Below are 20842 nucleotides of genomic sequence, written 5' to 3' on the forward strand. Positions count from 1 at the left end.
CCCAGAAGGGCAAAGCAACTAGTTCAAGGTCACTCAGTAAGACAGCTGTCCTGGCTCATGGTCCTACCATGATGCTTCCCATCAGGCTTCACAGTTTGACCAGAGGCCGGGTGACAGCAGCCTCTGCAGGATCTGGGGGGCCCGTAGAGACTCTCCTCGGAGGAGGGGGTCCAGGGCTTACTATTGACAATTACACTTGTGTATATATGTGTTTTGTAAAGTTTTACCTACATACCAAGGGCTTCCCCCCACCCCCCAAACCCACAGCGTATGCTGTAGAACACAAGAACACACAGCATATGCTGTATGTAATTTCATAGAAAGAAGGTTCCTCAAACGAGTGTGGAGACAATGCATGTTGTGTCCCCGCTGTCGTCATTCCAGGTGCCTCAGGAAGCACCTGTGCATATAAAGGATGGCTAGTCCTGCAGTAAAAAAGACACCTTTAAGTTTGTTTAACTCAATAGCCCCTGAATTTGGTTATAAACCACTTTTTTACACAGTTGCCCTCATGAATAATATATGAAACGAATCATCTTTTTTGGTAGAACACACTTTTTAGGAAAGGCTGTTCTAAATGTTTATCAGAAGTACACTCTTTCAATGTGTACATTTTAATGAGATTAGGCACTAAAAAATAGCATAAAATTTGCTAACAACAAAGAAAACATCCAAGATACAGCTTGTGAAAGTAAAAATTTTTATTCTGATTGATTTCTCAATGTATAGTTCAATATAATGCCAGTTTTTAATGGCAGAGATTTGGTTCCACTGAAACTCCATGATGCTACAGAGAGCTACTACTTTTTCCAGGAAGTGGGTAAACAGCTGGAAACAGAAAGCACGACTTCCTAGCAGCATGGCAACTGATTAAACTGCAGACCTATCAGGTCTGCAACTTTTATACTAAAAATGGCGCAAACATTAGCTGGTGACAAAAGTGAGAAGTGGGGAGCGAAATGTGAACATTGAAAGGAGTGACATATGTCCTGTAAAGACGACAAAAACCCAAATAGAGCTATAAAGATTTTAAAGGATAATTATAGAAAAGGGAACCAAATACTTTACTCAAATGTTTTTTAGAGCCTTTCTATAGAGATACAAATATATATATATATATTTATCCAAAAATATGTTTTATACAGATAAATGTTTCTCAAATAAGGATGGGACCAAAGCTACAGTTATAACATAAAGCACTGTCTTTTTTAAGACTATTTATCCACCTGAATTTTCAATTTGAGGCTAGTGCATTAAATGTTTTCCAAATATTGACATCTTCTTATATATATAAATCAAGTAGGCATTATTTTTTAAAAGGGTTTTCAGGTTAAACAGTATTGTTCTAAGCTGCTGTGCGTATCAAACTTATGACAAGCCCCATTAAGAATTATTATTAATAAACATATCAAAAAGGGCTATGGTCAAATTTCTTCTTTATAGTAAATATTTAATTTTCTGATTTCCAGTTTACAAGTGTTGAAAATGCACAAGAAAAATTTTACTTCACAAGTACTTTTATGTTAATATATTTTGATTCAATATATATGGCAATAAATCTTCACACGCCATAACCAAAAGTATGTTTTTTCTCCCTTAAAAAAATGGGGATGTAAATAACATTAACAACCACTATAAAATAAAGCACACAAGTATTTTGGTGAATTTACAAATCTTTTTTCCCAAGTGTAAAGGCTACAAAAATTCCTAAAAATTAGAGAACACTGAAAACATATTAAAGTTTGACATCCAACTTTATATTATTTCCATTTTGCCCTGAAAGATAACTTAAAAAATATGGCCTTGCTGGAATAGGCCATCTTGCTAATATAAAAAATTGGTGAGAGCAAGAAATTGTATCACTGATATGTAGAATTTTTGTAAATAGTTCTCTCTTCAAATCATTAGAAAAATGCTGAAAGATAAAAAACAAAATAAAATAAAATATGGTGGTGGTCCCTAAGCTATTTTGAAGGCAGGTAGCTTAGTCTAAGCTGAAGTATTTTTTTCACTCATAGTAATCATCCTCCCCTCAAATGCCCTTTAAAAAATGCATGAAACAATAGTAGCAAGAATCAAAGAGCACAAACTGTATTTTCAAGAACAGAAAAAAATCTCTAGTGCTGAAAGATATAGTAAAAAGCAGATTTCTTTGGGGACATTAATCCATTAGATTAGAATTCGTTATGAAGATTTCTCTTTTCTATTACGGGGAGGGTCTGCTCCATTTGAAGTTACTGTTCCATTGACACCATTTTCTGAAAAGAGAAAAAAATCAGGATTACTTTCTAAGTAAGTGCAAATAATATTATCTTTTACACATAAAGGTACCCTCAGAAAAGAAAATTTAAAACCTAATATATACTCTTATGCCCTTAGGTGAAACTTACTTACTAGTGCTTAATCTTTACTAGTATTTAACCAACCATAAAACCTGATAACATGTTAAACACAATGAACTGAAAGCAGCAAATTAAAAGTAATTACATATGTCAACTACATCTCAACTAAAAAACAGTTAAAAAAGGAAAGTAACTACTATTGAAGGTAGGAAAAAAAGAGAAGACAGAAACTCTAAAAACAATTAGAAGAACTATAAAATAGTCTGCAGAGCAATACTTTGGGTAGAAAAAAAGGAACATTTTCACACTGGACAGCAGACAAGGGAAGTTCTTGGGGATATGTTTCTTTCCAACATATTAAAAAATTGGTGTTTAGTATGATAACTCTTATGTTTAAGAGTGTTATAATCGCCTTCTTCAAGCTATGATGGAATAACTGATGCCAGACCAACCCTCCCTCCAAAAATATCCACAAAAGGCAAATACAAAAATGGCTATTTGAAGGCACTGGGAAAAAACCAAGTCAGCTAAGTATATTTCTCCCCCAAGGTATGTGCCAACTACTAAACGTGCACGCACCAAGCAAGACTCAGAAAAATCAAGCAGAAAGTAACTCCTAACAAAGAATAAAGCTACAGAGAGAATTGGGAAGTCTCACAATGATAGGGAGACAAAAATATGAATTTGGGGCCCACCAGAGAAGAAAGCCCTTAGAAACAGTTGATGTCCTAGGAATGAGGACAAACTGGAAATAGATCAGCTTCAGTGACACAGAATGATCCAGAGCTTCTACTAATTCATCCAGAGCCTCTGCATGCTTTTACACAAAATATTCAGTATTCAACCTGATCTTAGGGGCATTGGCTTCTGCCTGGCTTTGCTGGAGACCAGTCGGCCTCCCTGTGGCCTCAGTAACTGCCTTATGTGCCAACAACACAGGCTTACATCGTCGTGTGAAAGCCCCAAGTGGCTTTCTATATTGTTAGCACAGTATTTAGTGTATAAAGGCAGAATTCTTACAATAATTTTTTTTTTAAGTATGAGGATACATGCAGTACTGACTTTTTAAATTTTAAAAAATTGGTATAATGTTGCTTATTTAAAAATAATGTTTGGATGCACTGGCAAATTATTTTTGTTTACAAAGTGCTTTGTTTACAAATTGTCAGTCTTGTTTGTTTTACTTTTAGTGTGATACTTTTAGTGTGACTTTTTAAATGTCTCAGAAATTAAAGTTTTACAAAAAGTGATTTCATAAAAAAAAAAAAAAAAAAAATCAGGTGTGCCAGAAAACAAGACAAAATGACTGAAAACTAAGAGAAAAAAAAAATCAGAAATAGATCCTCAGGTGATCCAGATCTGGAGTTGTCACACACGGATATTAAAAGAACAATGATTAATAAAAATAAATGAAAAGACAGATAATTTCATCCAAGGACTCAAAAATCTTTAATCTCAGGACAGGATAATACAGTAACTAAAAATATAAATTTAATAGCAGATTAGGCACAACAGAATAGATGAGTGAACTAGAAAAAAATGCTCAGATTGAAACTCAGAGAAAAAAGGATGGAAAATGCAGAAAGCACGAAAAGATATAAAAGGACAGGGTAAAAGGGTTTAACACATGTACTGGAATCCCTGAAGGACAGGAGAAAGGGAATGGGGCAGAAGCAGTATCTGAAGAAATAATGGTGAAGGATTTTCCAAAAATGGCAAAAGAAACCAAGCCAAGATTCAGGAAGCTCTACACAACAGTGAGCAGGATAAATGCAAAGAAAACCAAACCCAGGCACATCATAGTATAACTGTCAAAAAAACAAAGATAATTTCATCAGACTGGATGAAAAAAATTAAAATCCAATTACATGCTGCTTACAAGAGACACAACGTATATTTAAGGACAAAGAAAGGTTTAAAGTAGAAAAACACAGGAAAAGATAGAGCATGCTAACACTTTACCACAAGATAGTCGGTGAACTGGAGTAAATTCAGACAAGCTAGAGATGAAGAGGGACATGTGACAATGAAAAAGGACAAATCCCACAGGGATTTATATAACAACCCTGAATTTTGATATACCTATAACATATCTCTACAATATTTAAAGCAAAAACTTACAAGCTACCGGGAGAAATGGGTCAATACCTTTTGCAGTAACTGACTGAACAAGCAGAACTCCTTCCACCAAGTCAGTAAAGATACAAACCTGGACATCACAAATGGACCTGACACCTACCTACAGAACAGAATACTCAACAAACACACGATACACATCCTTCTGAAGTCCAAGTGGAACATTCATCAATATTGAACACATAATGAGACATAATGAAAGTATCAACAAATTTCAAAGAACTGAAATCATTCAGAGTATGTTCTTTAACCACAGTGGAATTAAGCTAGAAATCAGTAGGAAAAAACCCCCCCAAAACCTAGAAAATGCCCAAATACAGTGTTTGTAAACTACACAATTTACTTATAAATAATCCATGGGTCAAAGAAGAAACCACAACTGGAATTATAAAATATTTGAAACTGAATGATAATGAAAGAGATATATCAAAACCTGTGAAATAAGGGTAAAGCACTGCTGAAAGGGAAGTTTGACCTTAACTGCAAGTAATTCATGAGAAGGGATGAAAAATCAATGATTTATTTCCACAAGGTAAACCACAAATAACAAAACAGCAAATTAAACCCAAAGAAAGGGAAACAAGAACAGAAATCAATGACACAACTGAGACAATCAGCAAAAGAAGACAAATGTTGGTTCTTGGCTGATGGAAGAAGAAAAGAGAAAGGCATAAACTACTTACACAGGAAATGAAAAATGGGAATCACTGCTGTTCTACAGGCATTAATAAGATAAGTGGATATTATGAATAGTTTTACATCAATACATTTTGCAAATTTAAATGAAATGGATAAATCCTTGAAAAACACAATTTACCAAAAGAGAAACAATAAGAAATGGAAAATCTGAATAATCCTATTATCTACTAAAGAATGTGAACATGTAGTTAAAAATCTTCCCGTAAAGAAGAGTCTAGGTTGGATAGCTTCACTGGTGAATCCTTCCAAACATTTAAATAAGAAATAATGCTGGCATTATAAGAAGGACAAAACTGCCCAATACTTTTTATAAAGCCAACATAACTCGTATCAAAACCTGACAAGGATATTACCCCAGAAAAGGGCTAACTATAGCCCAATATTTTACATAAACACAGATGCAAAAAATCCTATTTTTACAAAATATTGAAAAAACCCATCCAGCAAAAGTGATATATTGTCATCATCAACTTGGGTTTATGCCAGGAATGCAAGACTGGATTTACATTTGAAAATCAATACATTGCCAAAAAATACATATCAATATTCTTTATGAATACAGATGTAAAAATCCTCAACCAAATACTAGCAAGCCAAATCAAGCATCATCTAAAGAGGATTATATACATGACCAAGTGAGATTTATCCCAGGACTGCATTGTTGGCTTAACATTAAAAAATCAATTAATATAATCCATCATATCAACAGAAAAAAGGACACAAACCATTTGATGATCTCAATCGTTGCAGAAAAAGCACGTGACAAAATCTAACATCCTTTCATGATAAAAATGACAAACAAAGTAGGAATAGAAGGAAACTTTCTCAACCTGAAAAAGCCCATTTAGGAAAAACTCACAGGTAACATCATACTTAATGGTGAAAGGCTAGATGTTTTCCTGCTAAGATCAGGAATAATATGAGGATATCTGTTCTCACTAATTCTATTCAAAATTGTTCTGGAGGTTCTAGCCAGGATAATTTGACAAGAAAATGAAATAAAAGGCATCCAGACTGGAGAGGAAAAAGTAAAACTATCTCTACCTGTCAACGACATGATCCTGTATACTGAAAATGCAAAGGAATCCACAAAAGTACTAGAATTAAATAGTAAAGTAAAATTTAAAAACCCTAATAAGCACAACAATGTTGTGGGATACAAGATCATTATGCAAAAATCAACTGTGTTTCTATACACTGGCAATGAACAATCCAGAAATGAAATTAAGAAGACAATTCTATTTACAACAGCATTGAAAAGAATAAAATACTTAGGAATAAATTTAATGAAGAAGTGCAAGACTTATACACTGATAACTATAAAATTTAATTGGAAGAAATTAAAGAAGACCCTAAAAGATGGAAGGACGTCTATGTTCATACTCCCCAAAGCAATCTACAGATTCAAGATAATCCATATCAAAGGCCAGCTGGCTTTTCTGCAGGAATTGACAAGCTGATCCTAAAATTCGTATGGAAATGCAAGGCACCCAGAATAACCAAAACATGAAAAAAAAGAAATGGTAGACTCACATTTCCTGATTTCAAAACTTACTACAAAGCTATAGTAATCAAGACAAGGGCATAAGAATAGACATAGAGATGAAGAGACTAGAATAGAGAGTCCAGAAATATTAAATTCTTACTTTTATGATCAACTGATTTTCAACAAGAGTATCAAGACACTTCAATAAAGATTAGTCTTTCCAACAAATGGTGCAGGGACAACTGGATATCAACATGCAAAACAATGGGTGTACAATGGTGCACTTTGGAAAACAGTTTAGCAGTTCCCACCGGATATTAAACATACAGCTATCATATGACCCAGCAATTCCACTCCTAGTTATATATCCCAACAGCAAAAAACAGGCGTTCAAACAAAAACTTGTGCGTGAATGTTAACAGCATCATTCACAGTAGCCAAAAAAGTGGAAACAACCCAACTGTCAGTCAACTTACAGATAAACAAAACATAGTATATCCATACGCTGGTATATTATTTGGCCATAAAGAGGAATGAAGTATCAGTACATGCTACGACATGTATGAATCTTAAAAATATGCTATGTGAAAGAAACAGCTGCAAAAGATCACACACTGTATGATTCCACTGATAGGAAATATCCAGAAAAGGCTAATCTACAGAGACTGGCAGGGGCAGGGGAACGGAGGGAATGGAAAATGACTGCTAATGGTGAATATACTTAAGAACCACTGAAACGTGCACTTCAAAGGATGAACTTATGGTGTGTGAATTATATTCCAATAAAGCAGTTATTAAAAAATATTACTGAGAGGGGCTTCCCTGGTGGCGCAGTGGTTGAGAGTCCGCCTGCCGATGCAGGGGACACGGGTTCGTGCCCCGGTCTGGGAAGATCCCACATGCCGCGGAGCGGTTGGGCCCGTGAGCCATGGCCGTTGAGCCTGCGCGTCCGGAGCCTGTGCTCCGCAATGGGAGAGGCCACAACAGTGAGAGGCCCACGTACAGCAAAAAAAAAAAAAAAAAAAAAAAAAAAAAAAAAATATTACTGAGAGAAATTAAAGATAATCTAGATAAGTGGGAGGTATATATCATGTTCATGGGTTGATATACTCAATTCTCCCTCAACTGATCTACAGATTCAATGTAATATCAATCCAATACCCCAGTGAAGCTATTTGTGTATGTGAAAACTGACCAAGATGCACTAAAATTTATATGACATGCAAAGGGTCAAGAGTTGCTGATACAAGCCTGAATAAGGATAGGACTGGAGGACATAAACTACCAGCTATAAAGACTTATAAGGAGCAAACCACAGTTGATATATATTTTAAAATGGAACTCCTTGTGTTACAGTTCCAACTATTAACACTCGAAGTTGAAAAAAAATTACTCCACTGTCAATGCATTTTCAATCAAAAGCCAGAAGGAGAAGAGAGGTTAGATGCAGACTCAAAGATGAAGGATCAAACAATCAGAAGTTATTTAAAAAAAAGGTGTTCCACCTGGGACTAAAGGGCAGATGGGAAGGGGCTGAAAAAAGGTTTTGCTTTTTAAATATGAGTAAGATGCTTGAAAGTACAATCACGCTCCAGGTTAGTTATTCACTAAAACTGCCCATGTCCACATTGGTCTATAGTGGCTCAAAGTCATCAAGTCTGGAAAACTTGTCAGAGAGAACTCAGCGGACAGCTTTTGAGGAGAATAACTGACCAACAAACTGTAGGATGGGGCAAAATGATTTTGTTTCTAATTTTGCTAATAAGTAGAATAAACTTTCCTTTATAAGATTTTAAGTCTTAACAAGATTATAAGTAAGACCCCAAACATTAAAAAAAAAAAAAGTTTCCTACTTGAAGGTTTTCATTGCTTACTGAATACAAACCTGTTCCTTTTCTAGAAGCCCTGCCTTTAGTCACTGTTGGCTTCTTCTTCACAGTTGGTGCCTGAAAAGTAGAATGTTCTCTCCACCTCCGAAGCTGAAAATTAATGAACTTCCACATCATGAATGCTTGGGTAATGCAAATGGATGCCAGAACAGCAATTCTGAGAATATGAAGGAATAAACAGAAAATTAGAGTGCACCCCAACAATGCCATTGAATAAAGCCAAAGTCTATCCTGCTTTGACAGGATTAACTTAGCGCTAAATTCCCACTAAATTGACAAGATTATGTTAATAAATAATTATCCTGCTAATGATTAATCCCAGAAGTTAAATAAACGCTTTAGTACTTCAGTTTGGACATGAAATCGTTAACAGGTATGAAATCAAATCAAATGAATATTTACCCTAACCCCTGTATTTATCCCTTTATTTTTAGATGATTCATATTGTAAACTGATAATACATACTATATAGTAGTGCAAAGTGAGAAAAATATTAAATCAACTCTACCTAACAGCCAACACATTGAAGTTTCCAGTACTGAAATCCAGCTTCTGATTCTCTGCTCTTGCAAGGCCAAAGCCAACAGTGAGTACCGAAAGAATTAAAGTCAGAAGTCTTCCCAACACAAACAGAACTGCCCACAGAGAAAATCTGAGAAAAATGTCACAAGTCAGATTCACAGAATTGCAAAGATAAGAAAAGATCCTAGTAGAAATCAGATTCCTGTTAAGTAAGTGCATATCAAAATAGCATTTCTTATTGTTCTGCAAAAAGGATTCTGAAATAAAACGTTAGGGAAATGCTCCATATTATATCACATTCTTTTTTTTTTTTTTTGCGGTACGGTGGCCTCTCATTGTTGTGGCCTCTCCCGTTGCGGAGCATAGGCTCCGGACGCGCAGGCTCAGCGGCCATGGCTCACGGGCCCAGCCACTCCGCAGCATGTGGGACCTTCCCGGACCGGGGCACGAACCCGTGTCCCCTGCATCGGCAGGCGGACTCGCAACCACTGCGCCACCAGGGAAGCCCTTATATCACATTCTTGAAGATATATAACATATCAGCATTATTTCAGGTTCTAGAAGTCCAGTAAAGAAATGTTTGATATTTTTTGTTTAGCTGATCTTTTTTGTGTGTGTGTAACAACTATTAATGATTCTCGGAACTACTGGTATATAGAACAAGTTTGGAAAATGCTGGATAAAACAAAAGCCATGTACTCAATTCTCATGAGAGTCCCAGTTTTACTTTTTTGTTGTTGTTGTTGTTAAAGGCTTCACACTCTTTATAAGTCATATCACTCCAATTCTGTTCCAGTTCAATTTTCCCATCAAAATATTTTAATATCTTTAAGGCTCTATAAGCTATTATTTCAATTTCTTCTGAAAGTTCATTCTTCCTTCTCCAAAAGAAAAACGTGCACTTAAACAAGATAGGAGAAGTTATATCAGAAAAGTAAACCCTCAACCCTCAAAATTACAAGTTCCAATACAGTATCTCTCTAGCTAAGAAAGACTCTATTTTAGAGAACAAAATACCAACATCAACAGCTAAACAGGGTCATTTTATTTAAAGCTGCTACTAACAGGTTATAAAACAATATAATCGCCAATAGTATGGTCCTTGACAACACAGGCACTGACTTTAATTACACAAGAAATAGAACGGCTCTACAACTTACCCTTTCTGATACTTTTCATCACTAAAATAAAACAGGCGGGAAATGTGGAAAAGAAACTCAACAAAATAGTGCAGCACCAAAAGAACAAGTCCTAGATGATTCAAGCTGTTAAAAAAACACATTTAAAATGAAAAGATTAATTATGAATTAAGACAGATTAGCATACGATCTGCCCAGTCCATATCCACACCCAAGAAAAATCCCAACTCACTTCAAAAGATAAGCTCCAGCAATGTGAAAGAGGTAAAGACCAATGTAGACGAGCTGACGAGGAATATCTTCCTGTAAACAGAAAATTGCACAGTAGATTAAAACATGGGGAAGCAGTTCTGTTCTTGGGAGCACTGTGGCAGAGTGAAAATGCACTGTCACAGAGGAAGACTTGAAGGCCACTCTGCCCAGCACCCTTCCTGAATGTTCACCCCAATTAGCCGCAGTTCTTTAACCTCTCCTGGCTTCAGCTACTCATCTAAATGTGAGTAACAGCTGGGTTTGCCTGAATCAGATGAACTCCAAATCCCTTTCAGTACTGAGTGGTTCCTTTTATAATAAACATTTATTAAATGACACAATATTAATAACCATAATGTCCTTGTACTATTAAAATTGCTATGTTTATACCAGCAGAGGTGCTTTTGTTTACCTAAATAGTATTCACATTGTTTAGCTCATGCTTTTAGTCTCTTTCATTGCATTGTCAGTCAGGTCATTAGAATCGAAGGTTAAAATTTATCTTCTCACTTAGGATACCATCTATTTGTATATTCTTTCTCCTCTTAATAACCTGTAAGCCAGGTATTCAGATTTTACTTTTGCTCTCTTTTTTTCTTCCACAGTCCCTAGTGACCTAGTTATCCTAGAAACAGTGGTTTTCAAAGACATAAGTCAAGTGAATCATGAAATCGATTTAGGGGGTCACTCTAACATGTTCTGAAATACGAAATAGAATAAAAAATGCTAGAGTGTATAGCACATTGCATTGTTTCATGAAAATCTTAATCCAGATTTTACACACACACACACACACACACACAGAATTATGATATAAACTCTGGTTTTTCATCTTGGGTTGCAGTAAAAAATGTTTGCAAAATATGAACAGTGATAGGCCCAGTGAACACTTGTTAATTTATGAAATGCCTGTACCTCTCATTTCTGCTCTCTCTTTTTTTGGCAGTTTACCGCATATATAGATATATGTATGTCTCTATTAGCCTGGCACATATATATTATAAGGCTCTATTAGCCTGGTTAGTACTATTCATGTACTGCAGCTCTAATTAAAATCACTAAAATGGTGGTTGATGTTGGCCGACTGAGCTGCATTCATCTGGAACCTCACTAGACTCATCTCTGGCATATAATAGAGTTGAGCACAGGTCTCTATTGGTCTTCTTTTTGCCACTTACATTTCAAGTAGGGAGTTACTTGACCAAATCTTCTGAGAAAGAGTAGAGTTTACAAGTATAGTTTTGAAACTAAAAACTCTTTTCTAGTAAGAATGCTACAAAGATCAAGTGCTAGAAAGGTAGAACATACAACAGTTGACTAGAACTATATAGAGTCCTACACTTTGGGTCTCTCGGGGAAAACTCCCAAGACATAATACCTAGTTTACAGTGGAGTTTCCAACTGGAGAGAGAAGTATCTCTGAAAATAGGCTGTCTGAAGATTCTCTCCACATAATTTTCAAACTTCCAATGAACTACTTCTCCTTACCAAAGGAGAGAGGGAGAAAGGTGTTGAGACAACATGGTGAAGTTCAACCACAAGAAAGCCTCTTCATTCTCTTATAGTCATTTCAGACCAGCTCAGCTGTAGGGTTATAACGGCAATTTGATATGCTACGTGGTGTGTATATCACTGGCACCGCACAAAATGATTTTAGATAGTATACAAGAAAACAAACTTTCATTATAATTTTAAATAAAACATTTTAAGTTGCAGCAAGGTGGCATATAAGTGACTACGTATGGGAAATACTGCCATATTCCTTCCTTCAGATGTGTTAAACAATGCTCCAAATTTCTGAGGGGAAAACAAACACTAGGGGGACCCCCAATACTTATAATAAAAGCTTTTTTGTTTTTTAATTGGTGATTGAACACTAAACTCATTTTACTACATAATAGCTTGTGTAAATCGATGTAAAAAACTAATTTGCTGGAATAACTGCTGGAAAAACCAGAGCAGTGTAACTGCTCGGGAGGATTAAAAAAATATTTTTTTTTTTTAAGAAGAAACACAAATAAGTTTTAAAAATACGCCATTTAGCAGAGAACATAAGATGCCTATCTTTTCTCCTCTGACCAAAAAAAACCACTATTATGAATTACAAACACACTACATTTCAAAAAGCCATTCCATTTCTTTTATATTTCTTGTCCTTAAATCTCAATCTAATTAAGTGAGGCAAGGCTGTGCTTGCCATTAGGTAAAGAAAAATCCAGAGCTTCTTCCCTAAATTCAGGTTCAACTTTGCATTTCAGCCCTGCCTTTCTGATAGCAGACCAGATGAGTCAATAATGGAAAGTAAACTACCATCACAGCTTCCATCTTCACAACCATCAAATGCCTAGCAAGAGCTTTTACAATAGTCTCTTCAACTTTCAAAAGGATGGAGTATTAAGAATCCTTTTTCTAAGTAACAGCAACTTCAGCCTTATACAAACTAACCAGTGTCTCTAAAGCAATGTTTGCATACTCAAAGCCTAACCAGAGACAGTGTGTCAAAATAAACGAGTGACAGGGAAGAGCCCACAAGAAGTGGTGGAGAACGTGAGCTAAAGGCATTCCCATAGTAACAATACAAAGGTAATGTGCATGATGTAGCGTGACTGTTAAAATGAGAAATTTTATCTAGATTTCATTCAGAAAATGGCTGCTTTCAGCAGTCCTGTTCTAGGCCAGACTCCTCTGACATTCTTCAATCCTCATGGGGTTACAGCCCCTCTGGGACTTACATGTCTATGGCCAACAGTAAAGACCTTGCCCAGCACCAGGGTCTCTGGGGCCTACACGTTTCCCTGGGGCTCAGGGAGAACAGAGAAGGCTGGGTGAAATGTTGGCACATATCAGTTCACAGGCCACGTCAGATTTCAATTAGGGAGTCAGTAAGCCATCCACGGGCAGTTCATCACTGTTCTAGAATCTAGAGTCTAGATGAATATAAACACGGCTGAGAAAAGGCTATTTTGGTTTTTCAAGACATTTTCACACATCATCCTATGATTTTGTTACCAGGAGCCAGAAATGAGGTTTTGTGTGTTTGTTTGTTTAAAGATTAGCAAACTTTTTTTATACTTGAATGAAAAAGATATATAATGAAACTGAGTTATTAGAAAAGCATTGCCAAGTTCATATCTATCTTTAATGCTAACGTTCAAGTAATTTATATAAGGATGAAGTCATAGAGTGATGACTTAAAATTCTGATAGCTTCATTTTTCATGGAAAATCTAATAAACATAGTACACTTAAATCAAAACAAATTCTAAAATTATAAATAACTTCAGGTGACATTTTCAGTTGTTATTCCAACATGTTTTTATTAAAAAGGTCAGCCATATACTTTAGTAAACTTCTGTTTTTTAAAGAAAATGCTTTTCTTAACTACACTGTACTGAAAAATTAACTTTAAACTGAATATCACATATATGCCCAAATATAAGGCACAGATTTGCCCCTAAACAACAGATGCAGCTGTCTCATATGTAAATTTTTTCAAAGCTCTCATACTACAGAGATCTGTATCAATTACTTTATTCTGAACAACAGATAAATGTTTGGGTAAGATACATAGCCTGAGAAACCTCAATCAATGTCACTTCTAAATGCTTAGAGAGGTCTAGTGGAGGAATAAGTAAGACAGAGGTAATGATGTACTCTGGAAAAACTGACTTAGATGAGTCAAAGAGTAGCTCGAGTGATGAAGGACAGATGTTAACAACAAAGTTGAAGGGTGAACATAACCCTCATGAAGTAGGAGAAAGCATTTTTCTAATTTAATATACTTTATATGATATACAATTATATGTATGGATAATTAAACCAAAAAAACTGATATTAGAAATAAAACATTTGGCTATTTCATCCACACTTCCTTGAAACTTCATATATTCAAGTTGGCTAAAAAATTACATTTTGAATCCTCTTATGGGCAGAAAGAGAGGACTATTTGTATTGAAACATACATATTACATATAGTTATAATATCCTTCCTAAAAGAAACTGAGTTATTTGTGACTACACGTATCTTGAACTGCTACTGTGTTCCTTTCTTCATTTCTCTGTAGGATCGGTTCAAAACAATCAATGTACTGGTTTTTTCCAGTAAAGAGTTCTTCCAAAAACAATTTTTATAGAGTAAATTTTAAAAACTGTTTAACACATATGCAGCTGTTACTTTCAAATTATGTTAATTACTTGCAACAGTTACTTTCGACTGTCATATGTAGGTGTTAAAAATAGTTTCAGTTAAATTCTAAGTTATGCAAATTATTCCATAAAAATTAGATTGCATTTCTGGAGAAATGCCATCTGGCAGGAATTGATAAGAAAAGAGCTTTGAGAATGAAAATGAACAATTACTTTGAAATGTCCCTCTCTACTTACATGGTCAATGAACAAGATATAGACATATGAATTAATAATGAAACCCAGAGGTATTATGTCCACAGGTATAAAAAGTACAGGAAGAAAGCTTTAACTATTGGAACCATGGTACTAAGACATCCAGGAACTATGAGAGTCTCAGCAGTGCTTTGCAGAACCTTCTGTAATGATGGACATGTTCTCTGTCTCTGATCCAAGATGGCAGACAGTGAAGCAACATGTGGTGAATGGGCACTTGTAATCGGGCTAGTGTGACCAAGAAAGTGAATTTTGAGGGCTTCCCTGGTGGTGCAGTGGTTGAGAGTCCGCCTGCCGATGCAGGGGACACGGGTTTGTGCCCTGGTCTGGGAAGATCCCACATGCTGCGGAGCGGCTGGGCCCGTGAGCCATGGCCGCTGAGCCTGCGCGTCCGGAGCCTGTGCTCCGCAACGGGAGAGGCCCCAACAGTGAGAGGCCCGCGTACCGCAAAAAAAAGAGAAGAAAGTGAATTTTGTTTTTGCTTAGTTAATTTAAATGTGCCTTGTGGCTACTAATTTGGACAGTGCAGCTATGGGACATGTATGGTTCCCAGTAGGTGCTTACTGAACATGCAAGCGTTACTGGAAGCTGTGAGCCTAAGAATTTTACCTTAAGACAGTTCTAAGTCAAAGGTTTTATGCACCTTCATCCTAACCCTTACAATCAACTTAACTAGAAAAACAGTGTACTTTACATGGCCTAATTTGGTGGTGTTTTCTAATCGTGGCAGACAACAACATCAATGATGACAGACACGCGATACGAAAAGTCACAGACAACACAATAATAAATCAAGTGCCTATACTCATGAATTAACTATTTAGAGTATATATAGAAATAAGTGTTTGTGGCTTTTGAGAAGGCAGAGGAAAGATGGTTGCTGGATGGGTTGGTTGCTCTGCTATTTTGGAAAGCTTCTCAAAGTAAGGGGATTTTAACAAGTGTTTTAAACGTGGAAAAATGTGAAATACATACAACACACAGACAGTATAACGAATCCCCAGGTACCTATCGCCCAACTCCGTGGTTGTTAACTCACGATCAGACTTCTTTTATCCACAGCCCCACCCACGTATCAGTTCATATATAGGAATATTTAAACAATCTCGCCCCAAAAAAGAGAACTAAAGTGCCTGATTAATTTATCAGAGGGAAAAGGTATTCCAGAAAAAAGAACTGATGTGTTGGGATTATAAAACTAGAGAATGTCAGTGTGAATGAGGCCTAAGGAGAGAGTGGAAGAAAAAGGGACCAGGGGAGGGGGCACAGACAGGAGAAACCCTCAGAGCACAGGTGAGCAGCTTTATTTTAGTTTAAAGCAACAGGGAGCTAGTAGAGTTCTTAGAGGAGAAAGAGTTAAATAAAGGAAATAAAGTTGACTTTGTGACATCACAGAAGCCTGACTTCAGAAGTACTGAGGGCAAAACTACACAGGAGGCTACTGTAGTGCTCCAGTGGTTTACTCATTGTTCAAACAAAACAAACCAACATCTTTCCCACTTAGTTCACCAGGAAAAAATTCAAGGTGAATATTTAACTATGGTTTACTTTTCTCGATACTGAGTTTTTCTTTGGGACTTATACACAGTACCATTTGGTTGTACAATAATCTAATTAATCCTTTTGATCTCGCTTGTGAAACTGCTAAGGATATCAGTAACACAAAACTAACATTACATTGCAAAATTTGTTTAAATTATTTTAAATTACCACTAACATAATTTTAAAATGAGAAACTAACATGTCAAATGTAAAATCCCCCTGTAAGTTAAAATGACTGACGCTTTCTTCAATAAATACTTAAGGATACTTAGTCTCTGTGGAAAGGAGAGAGGTGAGAGAATAGTTGGGGGAGAGTTGAGGTGAGAGGGAGGTTAGAGACATGAGGAAATAATTTTAAAAAGACTTCCAAAAAAGGCAAAAAAAAGGCAAAAGACAATTTTTAAAATTATAAAACCCCTGCTTACTTTTTTGGTTTTCTGGAAGTAGAGTTCAGGAAAAGCATGAAACCAGTATGCCAACTGTGATATGTAGAAAAACTTCATTTGAAATCTGTACCAACACAAGAAAGTAAAAAATACCTTTTAAAGCATACCATTTTTAAAGAATAAAGTACAAACAAACACTGGAAATCAGGATGTACTAAGCAGCCACCTTTGTGTTATCACTTCAGGTCCCCTCACGATACTCCACGGACCGTACTCTCCAACAGCCACTTCCCCCGGCCCCCCGGCCCCCCGGCATCAGTCAGCTCCTCTGGATTAAACAGCAGAAGCAGAGACATCATCTGCAGAACACTGTGAACATGCAAGCGAGCTGCGAGGAAACAGAGCCCCTTGTCTAGTAGTTACTTAATACTGAGGAGTATGCCTGTCAGCTACTGAAGACATACGGACCATGACTCTAAGGGAATCAAATCACAGATCGGTAAGGTTTCGTCAAAAAGGAAGTGGGAAGGGCAAACAAGATGGATAGAAAAGTGAAGGTGCACAGATCAACCAGCACCTGAAACCAGGATAATCCCAATCTCAAACAATCCCTGGATTTTTTCTTAGGGAAATATGGTAACTCTACCAGGTTGCGACACTGAGAGCCCCCAATAAATGGAGGCAAACCAGGATTCCAGAGAAGAATGAGGCACTGACGGACTCGCCAGGAGACGAATCATATTCAGTCTAGAATCCAGTCTCCTCCTCACATCACACCCCTCCAGATCTTGCGCTTTCTCTCTGCTCTCCCTCCCCCTCCCCTCCAGAGGTCTAAAGCAGAAAACACAAAGCCAATCTGAGTAATTCCAGGGGGGTGGGGAGGGGGAGAAGACACAGTCCCACATAAATATGATGTTTATATCTCCAGTTTACCAAAGTGTATCGAATTAACAACTTTTCAAAGTCAGAATGGCTCAGCAGAGTATGGTACTATTGCAGGGTCATGTTATTCCCTTCATACTTTTTCACCAATCCTCACATCACAACACATTTATTGACTACTTTCTACCTGATAAGCACCTACAGCCTGGCACAGCAAAGGATATAAAAAGAGACAGTTCTTCTTGCTGTCAAGGTACATATAGCCTTGGTGGGCATGGGCACAGTTTAAGACTTACATAAATGAGACAACTACAGAACAGCCAAGACAATGCATAGATAAACATAAAATACTGCACGCCAAAATGACAAACTCAGGAGAGCAGAAGCCAATATAGGCTAAAGGAGCAAGGAAAATATGGAACAGATGTTCTAGAGCTGGGCTTGAAGAATGAATAACTTAGCTGGCTGACTTTGCAACCCCTGAGCTTCTTACAGCACTATACAGAAACCCTGGGGGCCAGAAAAATAAAAAAGAAACAGTCCCTACCCTCAAGCTTATAGTGTAAGAGAGTAAGAAATGGAAGGAGTGAAAAGAGACTGGGGCAAAGAAAAGGAGCCGAAGAATGTAGAAGATGGAGCAGTGACGAGGAGAAGGGTTAGGGAAAAGAAAGGGAAGACAGAGGACTAAATTAGGATTACTGTTAAAAATCAGTTTTCTCAAGGTAACAAACATGCTGAAAAGATTATATACATGAAAAAAGCACACAGGAATTTTTTGTCCTTATGGCAGTGAGACTGCCAAAGACATATCTATTGTACGAATTTCCCTAAGGTCCTAAAGAGAATAACAGGAACAAATCCTGCTTAAAAGTGACATGACCATGGTCCTTAACTAAGACAAACCTGCTGAAAATGACTTACGTCATCAGGTTATGGGGATAAGCTCTCCACAAGATAGTTGGGTCTGAGATATAGTTTTCCTAAGAGAGAAGATACAAAAATTAGCTTAATGAGCATGGAAACATCTTAGAAAATAAGACAGTATTTTCATTCCTTACACATTTACATCTCTCCACCTCAAGTTCCACTGAAGTCCAACCTTTTAGATGTTTTAGTTATTTTCCATTCAGTCGAACTGCTTACTTTAGTGAAGTGAAAATCAATATGAGTAACCTGAAGTCAAATAAGACACAATTCCCGGCTTTCGAAATTCCTTCAGTCCAGTAGAGTAAAAAAGACACGTATGCAAAAAAACATAACACAACCAAAAAACAGTGATGGCACATAACAGAGTTACAACAGCCACTGGAGGGGTGAATTCTGTCCTGGGTAATCAAGCAAAAGGTTCAGAAAGAGGTGGCACCTGACAGGAGACAGAAGATCAAGGTGTTGCCAAGTTTTACAGGGTTATGTCCACATAAGAACCATGTCTTTTTCTTAGATAACCAGATCTATTTAGTGAGAATTACTGCATATGTATATTAAAAAAAAAACCTGAAGAAACTTATCCTTAATATTTTCCCACGGAAGTTTAACACCTTTACGTTTTTTAAAAAATGTATAAGATGGAACTTTTGTACATCAACAATAAAAAAAATTTTTAATGTGTAAGAAAGATTTTAAGCTGAATTTTAATGTATCTATAAAGTATCATTAAAGCAGCAGTTTACAAAGGAACAAGCACTGGACTGGAAAGGCTGAGTTTTAGTCTATCTCCAACCATAAGTGTCATACCCTGGAAAATTCACTTTACCTATTTATTCATCTCTAACATAGCGATTAAAAAAAACCACTGTGTCCTGACAAACTCAAAATATGTGAACTCTGGGGTTCATATAAACTTAAAGGACTAATATTACTAATATTAGATATTCTCTTCCCCCTCATTAGTTAGAATGGTACACTTAAAGGTTTAGATAGCCTTAATAAAAAGTTAATCAATATTTTAATTTGCTCAGAAAATACCTGGACTGTTTTTAAAGAACGAAATGACTGGAAACACTACAACTCATGTAACCCAGTGAAAGTATCACTGATAACTTAGCCTTTTTGCTAATACAGAGATACCTGCAAATGACTACAAGATATGAAGACAACACTCAGATCGACTAAAAATGAGTACGGCTTTCTGAAACATTAAACATAGTTGGCAATTTTTGCTGTATAAAAACTAACTAAAAGAGAAGCTTACTGATGAAACTTGATTTATACTAGTTCAATAGCAGAACTCCTAATCTTAGATAAGAAGAACAAGAGACAAGGAATTTTTCTAAGGTTCAGGGTTTGCTTATGAGCATTAAAAATAGGACATCAATTTCTGTTCTGGGTATATAATTAAATACTTTGAGAGAAGAATTTCAGCACAGTACATACTTACAGATATGAGAATGAATGTGCCCCAAACACAAGAAAATAGGTAGAAGGCACTCAGCTGACCAGATTCATTAAACTTGCTGTGTTTCGTTTTGGAAAAGTGCATCCGCCTGTTAATTTTCTAAAAATAAAAACAATCGTTAATAATTAAGATTATAAAATATATTTAATATGACTATCATAGTATGGAGAGCTAGTATTTTACAAAGTATAGATTTCTAAGATTGCATACTTACATCCAACACATATTCTTGAATTATGGCATGAATAATTATCGCCACTAGCATGTAGAAGAAAACTGTAGCCAAATCTTTGATACCATAGTAATAAAGGAACGCTGATTCAGTAGCTTGTTCTTCTGAAGGTCAAAAAGGACAGGACACACATACACAAAAATATACATAAGATTATAAAAACAGCACTTAAGTACAACATAGTTATGGAAACAAACAAGAGAAGACTAACCTAATAAGTAAGTTTACAGAAACATCATGGTAATTTGCTTTTGGACACCTTCAGTCTTAGGAACAATGAAAACTGAGGAGACTATCTAGAAGTCTAAAGCTTCAGAAATTATTTACAAAGACTTGACACATGTTAGTTACAGCCATTAAAGACCAGAGAACAGGGAAGCGGAGGCCACATTAAGATCCTTGAGGACTGTAAAATTGATATTACCCCAGAGATAGGGGTTAGATTATACTTAGGTTGTATTAAAGTTATACTTAGCCCATTTGCCTGTCTTTTCAAAGAACTTTTGAAACTTTCTGCTTTCTAGCTCTACTTTCAAACTA

General features: G+C 36.3%; 1 protein-coding gene across 1 annotated transcript; it reads right to left on the reverse strand.

Moving 5' to 3' along the window:
* Nucleotides 1-683: 683 nt before the first annotated feature.
* On the reverse strand, nucleotides 684-20402 carry TRAM1 (translocation associated membrane protein 1). The gene is made up of 9 exons (XM_079722606.1): nucleotides 20285-20402; nucleotides 20053-20169; nucleotides 18597-18655; nucleotides 16833-16917; nucleotides 10446-10516; nucleotides 10235-10339; nucleotides 9061-9204; nucleotides 8549-8709; nucleotides 684-2258 (listed from the first exon to the last, which is right to left on the reverse strand). Exons 1-9 carry the CDS (start codon nucleotides 20333-20335, stop codon nucleotides 2185-2187), a joined length of 867 nt encoding a protein of 288 aa, XP_079578732.1. The 5' UTR covers nucleotides 20336-20402; the 3' UTR covers nucleotides 684-2184.
* Between the last annotated feature and the right edge of the window lie 440 nt (nucleotides 20403-20842).

This window comes from Hyperoodon ampullatus (genome assembly GCF_949752795.1).
Source record: "Hyperoodon ampullatus genome assembly, chromosome: 17".
Lineage (NCBI taxonomy): Eukaryota > Metazoa > Chordata > Mammalia > Artiodactyla > Ziphiidae > Hyperoodon > Hyperoodon ampullatus.

What these genes read in the sequence shown, in the direction of transcription:
- TRAM1 (XM_079722606.1), bottom strand. Translation starts at nt 20,335, where the DNA reads ATGCTAGTGGCGATAATTATTCATGCCATAATTCAAGAATATGTGTTG. An exon ending in GATGAAAAGTATCAGAAAGG is followed by an intron (nt 9,205 to 10,234) that starts GTAAGTTGTAGA and finishes CATTTTTCTCAG; the next exon opens with ATTTTCTCTGTGGGCAGTTC. An exon ending in TTCAATGTGTTGGCTGTTAG is followed by an intron (nt 8,710 to 9,060) that starts GTAGAGTTGATT and finishes TCATATTCTCAG; the next exon opens with AATTGCTGTTCTGGCATCCA.